General features: G+C 31.6%; 2 protein-coding genes and 1 long non-coding RNA gene across 3 annotated transcripts; 2 read left to right on the top strand and 1 right to left on the bottom strand.

The window, feature by feature from the left end:
- Window positions 1–435: 435 nt before the first annotated feature.
- LOC131626458 (uncharacterized) lies at window positions 436–2,081 on the top strand. Its single transcript, XM_058897275.1, has 3 exons — window positions 436–697; window positions 1,441–1,567; window positions 1,675–2,081. Exons 2-3 carry the CDS (start codon window positions 1,477–1,479, stop codon window positions 1,944–1,946), a joined length of 363 nt encoding a protein of 120 aa, XP_058753258.1. The 5' UTR covers window positions 436–697; window positions 1,441–1,476; the 3' UTR covers window positions 1,947–2,081.
- Window positions 2,082–6,856: 4,775 nt separating this feature from the next.
- Window positions 6,857–10,040, bottom strand: LOC131626457 (uncharacterized). The gene is made up of 4 exons (XR_009291128.1): window positions 9,586–10,040; window positions 9,322–9,366; window positions 8,218–8,273; window positions 6,857–7,417 (listed from the first exon to the last, which is right to left on the bottom strand). It is a non-coding gene; the product is annotated as an uncharacterized LOC131626457 (long non-coding RNA).
- Window positions 10,041–11,374: 1,334 nt separating this feature from the next.
- LOC131626465 (uncharacterized) lies at window positions 11,375–12,574 on the top strand. Its single transcript, XM_058897277.1, has 2 exons — window positions 11,375–11,672; window positions 11,751–12,574. The coding sequence occupies exons 1-2, from the start codon at window positions 11,375–11,377 to the stop codon at window positions 12,572–12,574; spliced, it is 1,122 nt and encodes a 373-aa protein (XP_058753260.1).
- Window positions 12,575–14,099: the final 1,525 nt, after the last annotated feature.

The raw sequence follows: 14,099 nt of genomic DNA, 5'->3' as shown, positions 1-14,099 counted from the left end.
CCATGCAATCTCAAGACCATTCTTCCTACACTTATAATCATCACCTCAGAATCTTTCCAACTCCATTGTTCTTCTACTCCATGTGCTTTATATGAAGAGACCAAGGTCAGATCGGATGATGCACCATAGCTCTAGTTATGTGAGTGTAAAGATGGTTATACGGTTAATGCGAGTCCAGCTGTGGTATACACTAGGGAAGTCAGTTCTTTTTGTCTTGCCCGATATAAGAATCTTGCGCACCACTCATTTCACCTCATTGAGCCATGCAAAATTTTGCACACACAAAGTGAAAAGAAAGCTTAAAATATAAAAAACACGTGTTTACTAAGTGTGAGAGAAAGGAATCAGCTATTGCAACTACACCACACCCTATGCCATACACACACTTATATAAACTCTAGCCATTCACTCTTAACACACACACACTCATTGTTCTCAGTTCTCGTTTTTTTCTCTCTACTCTCTCTCTCTCTCTCTTCATTCATCTCCAAAAGTTTGTTACGTTTTGTAACAAACTCTTCACCATCAATCTTCACTTTCCACCTTCATCCTCTTCCCTCAACTGTGCTTCATCAACCACTCTTCCTTCAACCTTCATACTAGTCAATCATCTCCATCACTCTCCTCCGAAGTCATCACCAACCTCACCACACGGTCACCATCATCATCATCATCATTTCACTTTCTTGCAGTTCAGGTTTGTGGGTGGTTTTTGGCCTTGATATTTTTCTGGCCTGTGTAATGTATTCATTGTTTGGTTTAAGCACCATTGGTGCTTTATGATTGATATATATATATATATACCATTGCTGATAAAAAAAAAAGTCATTTGCTTGCTTGGTTGTTCGTACGTTCATGTGCGTTATGATTCACGTTTGGTTATTGCTAGTTTCACGAATTTCGTTTCGCCGGGCAAGATGTAGGGCTCTTGTTCTCGGGGATTAATGCATCTTAAGAAGAAATAGGGATTAGATCCAGAATCTCCATTAAAAGAAGAGTCGGGAGATGTTATCTTTATGAGTTTCTGGGCATTCGTGATTTATCGGCGAAGAGTTAGCCGTGGAAGACGACCGGAGCTAGGGCTCCGGCGTCTGTGTTATAATATTGTTCTGTATATGTTAGCATGTGTGTCAGTGGCTGATTGTTGCTAGAGTTATATTGTGGTCTCCCTCTATACCTTATTTCACAACCAACGCGTAAAACTACAAAATTTCATATGCTTTTTCTATAAAAAAGACAAAATCTCAAAATCAACAGTCAATTTCAACCACTATTTTTCCTAACAAAAAAATCTAATCAATCTATTAGAGTTAGAACCGAATGTCTTGTCGGGAAAATGGTAGGGTAGATTAGTGGGGTTGCTGCTTTTATAGAAACATGGAATTTTGAGACATATAAATTATGACAATTTGATTATGACAATTGTTGGATTTGATGCAGCTCATTGCTTGAAGCAGCTCGGATTTTCACTCAACAATGGCAATGACACTCAAAAAATTTCCTACAATATTCGTGGCATTTTTGTTTGTCTCCGCCGCCATTGCTATTCTCCCGCCTCCACCACCAGGTAACTAATCCGTATATATCTTTCTTTTTTTTTATTCTAATTCTGAAAATGGGTTTATTTTGTTCTTAAAAATTCTGAAAGTAATTAAGTTTTATTTTATTTACTAGACCCTTTCTTGTCTGCACCCCATCAAGCTATGTTTCCTCCGGTCACAAGCGGCCCTAGCAGGGACCTTAAAAAACCTATTCCAAAGTCCATGATTGCTTTGTCAGTCATGGCTGGACTTCTACTTTTCACTATATGTGTGGGAGGTCTCGTTTGTGTGTGTTCCAAATCATCTCCACCACCACTTGCTGCTGCGGATGGAATTGATGCCCACGGGACAGCGGTTGGAATTCCAGTGCCAATGCAAAGACTCAGAGGAATGGATGAAACTTGACTTGGATATTTATATATGTTTTATCATTGTTATAATTATTATTAGAATTCTAAGTTTTTCTATTATATTATCAGCATGTACTAAATATTTATCCATGAAGTATTATCGAATGAAGAAATTATAATTTTGTTTAAATTTTGCAACATAAATATAAAGAACAATAATATACGTCAAAGGTGGATGTTGAAGCATACAATTTATATATTGTGAAGAACTATTAGTAATTAATAAGGTAAAGATAATCAATCATATCAAAAGTGGAATAAGAAAAGTAGACCAGTGAATCCAGATCATAAAACTACTCTTTTCATTTTTTTGTGTGAAGCATACCATGTACGTTACATATGCCCAGTTTAGCCCAATAAAGAAATTTAGTAGAAATATTTATTACATTCACGTGAATCGTGGACAAGGATTCCCTGACCTTAGCGCGCGAAAGTCACGCTAACTTTCAACTTCTGTGGGCCATTAGATTGATCTTGTGGATTTTATATTGACATGTGCCGTTGTTTTTTATTTTTAAAAAGCTAGCAAAGCATCATTTAAGACTTCATCTTCTTCCTCTTAAGAGTTGTACCATTGTCATACTTATCGACCACACCACCGCCAAACTTGACGTGTCGCATAATTCTTCCTTTAACCACTGCTTTTGAAGCCGCCGATTGCCGCGTCTCCATCCTTCCCGCCGCTTCATGTTTCCATCTTTCTTCAAGTTGTCGTTGAAATAGTTTTTTTTGCATGGCTTCATTAATGAAATTGAATGAAGAGCAACGACATGTAACAAACATACAAAATAAAAGAACAAGAAGCAGTTTGTTAAAAAGAAAAAGAAGAAGAAACTAAAAGAGATGATAATGGCAAGTGATTTTGTCTTTTAGATCAATCCAATTGTTAACAAAAACTCGAGAACAAAGAGAAATCAATTCCCCCTTATGTTAACATCTCTCTACTAGCAGCCATGACCACCGCTTCCGTTGCCGCTATTCAGCTCCACTCCGATCACCGTCATCTCATCCGCTAGCATTTCTTAATTCTTCTCTGTTGTTATTTTAATTAAGAAAATTGATATTAAACTCTCATTAAAACTCACCAATTGATGTCGACAAATCAAAGATTACCATCAGTGCAACGATAATTGAAGAGCAAGGTGTGAGGAAGATGAAAGTTTGAAGGAGGTGTGACGATGATGGAAGGTGGAAGGAGGTGCATAGGCGGTGGAAAATGGAAGGATGCAAATACAACTTTTTTTTTGTTACACGTGAAGAAAGATGCATTTAAGTTTTTTTTCTACATGGCATGATTTAGTACACGGTGGATTCTTATCTACCCACTAAAAAATGTTGGGTAAAGTTACCCTTCTAAATTGTTAAAAGTTCATTGATCCATTTATATCCTATTTGTTAATGTCATTAAAAATTTTAGTTTTTAATATTAGTGATTTATTTTATGCATTTGCAATCCAGTCCCTTTGCATTAATGGTTACATTTAGTACCTTATTTAATTTTAAGTTATTATTTTTTAAAAGTCCCATAATACATTTTCTTTCATGTTAGTTCCAATGTACATTGTTTCTCTGCATTTCACCTTACTTTCTACTTTACATAATATTATTTAAATAAAGTAGTTATATTTTATGAGAATATGAAGAAATTGATTGGAATTGAATTCATGGACTAAAAGCGATTAACAAACCATTTTTGGTTTTAGAATAACTGGTGATTAATCATTTTTGTATTTAAAATAAGTGATGATTTGATAATGTTCAGGAAAAAATAATTTTAAATTGACTTACACAAAAAAAATTTATCAAGCTTCCTTATACAATTATTTTCATATATTAATTTTTGAAGAATTTTAGCAATTTTTGTTAAAACATTTGCAATATATATATATATATATATATATATATATATATATATATATATATATATATATATATATATATATATATATATATATATATATATATATATATATATATATATATATATATATATATATATATATATATATATATACCCGTGCAAGGCACGGGACAAAAGGAAATGGGGCGTTCTGGATTCTAAAAAGTTTAATTATTATTTTATATTATTTTTATAAAAAGAAAAACAAAACACAAAATCAAAAGCTATTATGGTTTATTTATTAACCAAAAATACTGGTAGACATGCAAAATATGTGTATTCACCAATCATAATTGTCTCATAATTTTTCATAAATTAATTAAACAAATCATATTTAATTGACTAAATCAATGATATTGTCATCTTCAAATTTAATTTCACCATTTATAAACCTATGATATTGTTTTTTTCTTCGTCATATTAAAATACAACATAAAATATTAATTTGTTTTTAGTTTATAACTTAAACTTATTTGCACTTTTTAGGTCTTTTACAAATAATATATTTATTTTATAATAAAATAGCTCAATTTTAAAAAATATACTCTATATTATATTATTTACATATGTCTAAAATTAAAATAAAATATATCATAAATATTAATAAATTTATTTTAATTTTTACAAATACGGCAATTAATTCTAATAGAGATAAAATGTACACTCTCTTATTTTATAATAATTAGCTACAATAGTTTCACATATTTTTTAATAAAATATATATATATTTTTTTTTGCAGTTTTTAAGACTTTTATCTATAATATAGTTATTTTATAGTCAACAATATAATTACTTATTAAAAATATATTTATTCTAGAAGCATGTTGTCTAAATATTTAAGAATTATAATACTTTTATATATAAAACCACTCATACATAATATGTGGAAAATAATTAATTTAAAATTTTTAAATCATAATATTTATTCTCTAATTTTTAAATTTCAGCAACATATTATCTTAACAATAATGGCACTAAAATTTTCACCACATTCCATTTAAAAATTATAGAAAAATTAATTTATGTATAGTAGGAATATTTAAACCCTAATAAACACAAATACAAAATATTGTGATAATGCATAATAAATATATTTTATTACACATTTATAATTTAAAAAATTCAATGTAACTAATTCACAAGTAAAATTAAAAAATTAGGAAACAATGCAGTTAAGTGCCATTCCACAATAGGCTTCCCATGAAGGATCTTTTGGAGAAGAGAGGGTTGTCTTTGTCCGTGGATGATTTAAAGTGTGTTTTTTGTGGTGTATGTAAGGAGAATAGGGATCATTTATTTTTTGGTTGTTTGGTGGTGAAAAATATTTGGAAAGAGATAGCTTTTTGGGTGGGTAAAGGGGCTTTTTCGGTTGAAGAGTGCTTCTCAAATTTTATGGAATGGCACTTATTTTTTCATAGTAAATTGGTGTTGGATAGGAAGTTGGACATTATTTGGTTTGCCACAATTTGGTGCATTTGGTTGGTTAGAAACGCCGCTTGTTTTCGCAAAGAGGCGTGGAGTGTAAACAACATTGTTTGGAACATCAAGTTGTTGGCTTGGAGATGGTCCTTTTGTGGAGAAATTACTCAATCCAATTATTCTCTATACGAGTTTTGTATGAATCCGTTGTACTATCTCTCGTAATGTAATTGGTTTGTAATTTTTTCTTTTGGCGGGGCTTCCCGTTTTCATCTCTTGTAAGCGGGTTGGAGAACCCTTAGTTCTCCCTTTTAATGATATCTTGTCTTTTAAAAAAAAAAAAATGCAGTTTAGAGTGATCAAAGTTAATAATCATTTTTGTCTATCACAACATTTTTTTTCCTTTTATAAAAATAAACATACATTTAATAGGAAAAATTAATACAAATAATTATTTATTGAAATAATGATTTAAGGGCATAAAAATAAACATACATCTGAAATAAACATATATATATATTGAATATAACAAATAATTATTTAATTATAATAATGATTTAAGGGCATATGAATGTGTTTTTTAACAAAAATTATTATATACCAAACATATTTTACAATTATTCATGAGAGCACTTTATTTGAATTTTTGCTATTTTTTTGCAATTAATAAACCCCGTAATTACTTACACCTATTTAAATGAATCAATAAATTTTATATTTTTTATTATTTTGACGTTTTTATTATAATTATATGATAAAGGTCTAAAAAATATGATGTTAAATAAAATTTGTTAATATAAAAAGTTATTTTTTTTTGGAAGTTGATATGTTATGCACGCCTAATTAGTACTACCTATTTAGCATTTGGTCTTTTTTTTAATTCTTAATTCAAAGGTATTATTGATTATTTATTAATCAAAAATTAAAATTTATTAACAAAATAAATTAAATGAATAGAAAATAAATAAAACAATATTAACAATATATAATTTCAGATGTTAACAAAAATCTTACATCATTCATATCTTAAAAAAAATATTTGTTAAAAAAAAAGTTTTATAATTTATTTTAGAAAATTATCATCAATTATAAGAAATCAATAACTTCATTTTTAAATTCTTTTTTATTTTTGTTTTATTTAATTATTTTAATTTCTAACTATTTCCTTATTTTTATTTTAGTTTTTTTGTCTATAAGTATTATATTATTAAGTTGTAGTATTATTATTAGTATTATTGATTGTTATTATTTACAACTGTCTCTATATATTAACTATAAGAAAAATACACAAAAAAACATTTCCAAATTCACCCTTAATCATTCATAAATTAGCATCCTAGTATATATAATATTTCCAATTACATATAATCTTTTTATATGTATAAACTTGAGCGATGAATCTAATCAAATTCTAATCAAATCTCCATAATTCCAAAACAATTTTGAAAATAAAATCAAATCTCAACCAAAAACCACACAAAATCACAATTACATTTAAAACAAACTTCATATTCAACTATGTGACCTAATTCTTTCCTTTATAAATACATTGAAAATTAGAACAGAGGAAAAACAGGAAACAAAAGAACCGAAAAAATTAATCTACAAATTTTTTGTAATACAGTTATCATGTTAATTTCACAAAACACCTAAGCCAAACACCCTAACATCAATCAACTTGTTTTGTCAGTAAAATAATACCCTTCACCCAAATCACTCACATATCCAACCTTACAATAAGCTATCCTCCAGCAGCCAATTCTCTTACCACCATTAAGAGTACACCCAACATCAAAATGTCGGAGAACAAAACATAACAACACCAACAGTTCACAGTTTTAAAAAACATTCAGATTCATTCAAAAGGAAACAAAGTATGATGTCGTCGTTGTTCTCTATGATCCACTGCAAGCAACCATGAACAATAATATTATGATTCATAACCATCGCCTGACGAAGATCCACGGAGACAACGGCCACCGCACACGCTTTAGAAACACCAGGAAGTTGACACTAATTTGTGATGAAGTTTTTTGACAATCGATAGTCATGTTCCAGAGCTTTTGTTGGTGCTGTTATATCTGATTACAGTGGTATCAAGCAAAGATGCGAACTTCATCTATAATGAATTCTTTCCTCCAAAAACCTAACAGAAATTGAAAAAGGGAAATGCTAACAAGTGCCCCAGGGGCACTCTTTAATAGCTTTAAAAAGTAAGTTTTTCTTGGAAATATGCGTAATTAATGCATCGAAAATTGAAATGGTGAACTTTTGAAAGAATATTTTCTTTATTTAGAATGCTTAAAGAGTGCCCCTGGGGCACTCGTTAGCATGACCCATTGAAAAATACATAAAATATGGCACGAAATATAAATCACAGCCAGCTCAATCAAACATGTTACACAACTTCCACCCCTTCAATAATTTTTATGGATTAAAATAAATAAGTCAGAAAATGTTCCCATCAAAGTATGGATTGGATTTTGATCCTTCCAGTTTTAAATGTCTAACTAATCTAGTCAAGTTTTTAAAACCATATACACATCTCAATTTTCCACTTCATCTTGTAGGCTAGAGTAGTAACCAATTTGCTTTTACAACAAATACAACTATATGCAATAAGGAAAAAGAATGTAAAATACATGATCCAAAGATATTATACAGATAAATCAAGATGAGAATAAGAATACATGTGAGCAGGATGATCTAGACCAAGACAATGCTCATTTATAATTAGCTCCTCATGTTGTTGCATAATAGCACCATCCATATCTCCAACATGATACAAAACCATTGCAAGATACCTTAACTTCAATCATTTCTACTGAGATCAAATGCATAACTTACTGGATCACTTAAGTTTTCTTGCATTTTTAATTGCACAATCAATTTCAACATGGAACACTATAAGGAAGACCAATTAAACAAAGTTATTTTATTGCGTACCTTTGCAAGGCTTTCTACACACTTTATCGTATCGTTTCACGGTAACCTGATTCGCCCTGAATACATTTTTTTTTGATAAACCATGCTATAATTATATATTAAGTAAAAGAGTACTAGCAGTACTCAGAATTACATCAAAAGGAATTTGTCTCCAGCAGCACCACCCCTATACCAGACAGAATTATAAACCTAAATGAAATCTAGAGGACAATGATTCCATTCATAAAAATTACAATACACTTTATGTTTTGTTCCCAAAGCTAGCCACCACCAAGAATGCATCTTCACACCATGCACAATTTCCTCAATATCTCCAACAGCACTATTGAAAATGATATTATTCCTCTGATTCCAAACACTCCAGCATAACGCCATCCAAAAGACCGCTGCTCTCCGAATTGGACACAAGCTCCTCATGTTTTCCAATAGCTGCATAAAATGACCTACACAACCTGTACCTGTTACAGCATTCATACCGAGCCACGCCAGAACTTTCTCCCACACTTTTCTTACAAAAGGGCAGTTTAGAAACAGGTGATTAGAATCTTCTAATTGACCACAACCAAAAACACATAGGCTTTCATCAGTAGGCTCTATTATGCCTCTTTTGATCAGCTGTTGTTTCGTTGCTAATCTATCCTTCAGCAATCTCCAGCCGAAGATTTTGATTTTCGACGGCAACCATGACCGCCATAGCACCTTCAGTGCTGACATCTCTTCTGGCTGTCCCTCCTCCACCGTAACCTCCCTCAAAAGTTTGTTATAATACTCTCCCACCACATACCCACCATAATTCCCACCAGGCCAAACAAACTTGTCCTCGCCGTTTTTAAGCGGTGCAACTTCTGTTAGAATACCACATAGATCCTGCAGCTCCCCCTCTACCTCTTGGTCCAGTTGAATGTTAATCTCATGCAGCCCCCACCGCCAATTGTTTGCCTCTTAATTTCTGAAACACATAAAAACCTGTTAAATGATCTAAGGTGTTGTAAAACATTCATCAAACTGAAGTATCTATAGTGAAACTACACTTCAATAGACTATCCACTGATTATTATTCAATTCATACATGCACATGAAGTAAAAAGAGATTTTGTGGCCTACCGTAGCGGCATTAGCTTGACCTGCATTAGTTAACACAGCACGTTCCTGAAAATTTAATAAAATTGACACATCAGTGGGAAATCAAACAAATTAGAGTGCAATCAAGGAACATGAAACTCACTTATAGTGTTTGAAATTTCTAGCGTTCTTATGAGCCGCAACAACCACATTAGTTGTGAATGACTCTCAAAGAAATATGTTACTTAGAGGCCATACCAAAAACACAATTAAAACTAAGATAATCATTAGGATGAGAAAGCTAACATGCAACGCATAATCCTCCATGTATTCCCGCAGCTTTGAACCCCTCCGCAACAGTAACTCCTCCTGGAATCTGAAAAACTCAAAATTCATCATTCAGAACCTAATAAAACTTTAAATAGTAATGACTGTGGTGTTAGGTTTTGTGTTGAAAAGAGACAGAAAAGAGAAATTGGGACTCAGAGAGAGAGAGAGAAAATGTGGGAAGGGGAATGGAAAAGTGTAGATATGAATGGAGAAGATGACATTGAATATGAGAAGAACTGGATTGGAAGAAGAGAAATTGATGATGAAATTGAAGATTAACCGAAAGCGGCGTGAAGTTGTATTGAACAATGGAAATAATTAATTGTTGAGAAATCGATGTTGGAATGTGAAGCGGTATAAGCAACAAAGAATAGCTAGGGAAGAGGAAAGGTAGCAGACGGTTGAAAGCAACCCAATGCCCAAGTAGACTTAATTTGTGAAAATGTGTAGTACAACAAAGAGTTCTTTTAATTTATATTATATTTATAAGAAACTTTCCTGAGAAAATATAGCTTATGCATGTATCATAGATTTGAACCGACACATCAATTGGTTGTTTCAAAGGCCAAAAAAAATCTGGAACGACTTAACCTTTATTAGTTTTGCATGGCCCAATTGCATTGTAGAGTAAAACAAATAATAAACAAAATAAAATTAAATGAAAAATGAAAATTAACTTAAACAATATAATTGTAATTAATGCCTCAATATTATAATAATATTTTAAATAAAAATATTGTTGATTATAGAAAGTTTTCTATTAATAATAAAAATATGTGATTAGATAAATTTCAATATAATATATTTATTTATTACAAGGTAAATTAAATTTATTTACAATTATATAAAATCTAACTTTATACATAGTTGGCCAAATGAGGTTTTTTTTAAAAGAAATCTTACATTACACTTAATAATAATAATAATAATAATAATAATAATAATAATAATAATTATTATTATTATTATTATTATAAAATAATTTATACTTAAAAAATAAATATAAAAGAGGAAAATTTAACAATATTAGGAGTTATTGGGTGAAGAAAAGAATGTGAAAAAATATGATTAATGTTTTGGACTGGGCCGAACAGGCCCAGCTCTTCCTTCTAGCCGAGCAGGCCCAATACATTTGGGCCCATTTCCTTGATTGTCGTTACGAATCAGTCAAGCACGGAGACCACGTGTCACGCTTCTGCGAAGGATCCGGTCAACCTCCCCCGAATCCTACGCCACGCTCATCCAGGACGTGGGTCACCTGTTGACTCAGCCCTAGTGTTTTATTTTGTTGTTAAATTGTATGCACCATTATTAATACAATATTTTCAATTATAACAGTGTTGTTAAATATATAATTAAATAATTTAATTAAATAATCGAAATTTTTATAAACATGTTGTGAAACTAAAAATATATTTTATTATAATATATTTAATATATATTATTAGTTTATTATTAATTATAATATTTATTCTATTATTTAAATTTGTTATTTATTTAAATCAAAATTTTCAAAAAAAAAATAAAAATACGTTTGCACTGTTCCGCCCATTCAAAGGGCGGATGTTCATAAAATAAGGGAAGCTCCGCCCATTCAAAGGGCAGATGCACTATAAAGCTTTTTTTTTTTGAAAACATGGCATATTGGGATTAATTTTGAAAAGTATGGCATATTGGGAATAAAATTCTAAAAAGATGGCAGGACAGTAAAAAATCTCAGATTGATGGTACCTGGTTATATGGTAAGTACAAAGGTACCCTACTAATGGCGGTAGCTCAAGATGGAAATAGTAATATCTTTCCAGTTGCTTTTGCTCTTGTGGAGGGGGAGACCGCAGATGGTTGGGGTTTCTTTCTAAAGAACTTGAGAATGCATGTCACCCCTCATCCTGGCTTGTGTTTGATTTCAGACAGGCATGCATCAATTGAAAGTGCTTACAATAATCCAGAGAATGGTTGGCACGAGCCTCCATCTGTACATGTCTATTGTATCAGACATATCGCACAAAATTTCATGAGGGAAATCAAAGACCGTACCCTTCGAAAAAAAGTTATCAACATGGGTAAGTATATATTTCCTATTATTATGTTTGGTAAATTATATTTATATGTTAGTAACCCAATTTTTTTGTAATAATCAGGGTACGCTTTGAACCAACCTACATTCCACTACTACCGAAATGAAATTGGTATGGCAAATGGTGATGCTTTAAGATGGCTAGACAATATTCCATTGGAAAAGTGGACGAGGGCATTTGATGGAGGTCGGCGTTGGGGTCACATGACAACAAACCTAGTGGAATCGATGAACTCGGTATTCAAAGGCACACGTAATCTACCTATTACGGCATTGGTGCGTGCAACATACTATAGGATGGGAACACTATTTGCTGAAAGGGGTGCTAAGTGGAGTGCAGTATTGAGTTCTGGACAAACATTTACAGAAAGATGCATGAAGGTGATGAAAGAAGAAACGGCAAAATTCAGCACGCATCATGTAAGAATATTTGACTATAACCATAACACTTTCAGTGTGAAGGAGACAATGGACCATGGTGAAGGAAAACCTATGGGAGAATACAAGGTAAACCTAAGAGATCTTTGGTGTGACTGTGGAAAGTATCAAGCTTATCGTGTTCCTTGTTCACACGTTATTGCTGCATGTTCTGTGGTGCGCAAAGACGCATATGCTCTACTGTCCGACGTTTACAAAGTCGCAAACTTATTTGGTGTTTACAGCACAAGTTTTCCAGTACTACCATTAGATGAGTATTGGCCCTCCTTTGAAGGAGATCAAATTTGTCACAACCCATTGATGCGGAGGAACAAGAAAGTCCGTCCGGTGAGCTCACGTATTAGAACAGAAATGGACAAGTATGATAAGTTGGAGAGAAAATGTGCGTTGTGTCGTCTTCCTGGTCACAACCGAACTAATTGTCCAAATGTTGGAACCAGTAATAACTAGTGTTTTATTTTGTTGTTAAATTGTATGCACCATTATTAATACAGTGTTTTCAATTATAACAGTGTTGTTAAATATATAATTAAATAATTTAATTAAATAATCGAAATTTTTATAAACATGTTGTGAAATTAAAAATATATTTTATTATAATATATTTAATATATATTATTAGTTTATTATTAATTATAATATTTATTCTATTATTTAAATTTGTTATTTATTTAAATCAAAATTTTCAAAAAAAAAAATACGTTTGCACTGTTCCGCCCATTCAAAGGGCGGATGTTCATAAAATAAGGGAAGCTCCGCCCATTCAAAGGGCGGATGCACTATAAAGCAGTTTTTTTTTTTTTTTTGAAAACATGGCATATTGGGATTAATTTTGAAAAGTATGGCATATTGGGAATAAAATTCTAAAAAGATGGCAGGACAGTAAAAAATTCACAAAAATAAGTTCATCTCAATTTATTGCATTTTTTAATGTCATTATTCATGAAGCTCTTCTAGATAAAAACTGCAAACATGGGGACATGGTGCATTGGGAACTATTACCTCGTTAATGACATAGGGGTAAATTTATAATTATAAAAAATATGTTGTCATAATTAAAAAATGTTGACTGTCTTAATGACATGGCAAAATTGCATATTCTTAAACCAATATAAATAAGACAACTCATATGAGTAAAGTTACCCAACTATTTATGGAGGGTAACAAAGTTGTCCCCTTAGTACACAAGATTGATATGACGAATAATAATGGTTGAAAGTCACCCTGACTTTCCCGGTTCAAAGTCAGCGGATCTGCATCTAGGGGTGGAAATATGCCAGGCCCATAACAGGGGCCTACAGGCTAGCCTATATAGGCTCAGGCCAGGCAACACATTATTTTTAAATAGAAAAGGCCTAGGCTTTTTTATAAGCCTATTTAGTTAAAAAGGCTAGGCCTCAGGCCCTAAAAGAAGTCTTTTAAGCCTATCAGGCCGGCCTATTTAAATAAATATAAATACTATTTTTATTATCATTATGTTATGTTTTATACTTTGAATTAAAATACATAAATAAAATTTGGTTATCTTGAAGAACTTTTGAAAATAAGATGAAAATGTCCGATGAACATTGTTTTCATAACTTCTCTTAAACAAATAGTCTCTAGAACTTATGCTAAGAGGTAAGTTAAAATAGGTCAATGCAAACAAATTTTTAGTCTATTGGTCTTTTAGTTAGTTAATCTATTTAAACTTTATTTTAATTGCTTATATACATATTTCTAAAACAAATAGGCTTTTATATAGGCTAACAGGCTAACCAGGCTTTCGGAAAGGTCAGACTCAGGCCTAAAAAATAAGCCTACGACAGGCCATAGGCCAGACTTAGGCTTGAGTTTTTTTGACAAGCCAGGCTTAGGCTTGGCCAAGCCTAGCTCGGCCCAGCCTATTTCCACCCCTATCTGCATCCGTGATTCATATACCAAACTATAAATTTGCTTTGTGGTCTTTATTAGGTTTGAATTTCAACCTATCTAT

Source organism: Vicia villosa, unplaced genomic scaffold, assembly GCF_029867415.1.
Source record: "Vicia villosa cultivar HV-30 ecotype Madison, WI unplaced genomic scaffold, Vvil1.0 ctg.000291F_1_1, whole genome shotgun sequence".
Taxonomy (NCBI): Eukaryota; Viridiplantae; Streptophyta; class Magnoliopsida; order Fabales; family Fabaceae; genus Vicia; species Vicia villosa.
The sequence above is the reverse complement of the archived record's forward strand: the minus strand, read 5'-3'. Positions and strand labels throughout refer to the sequence as shown.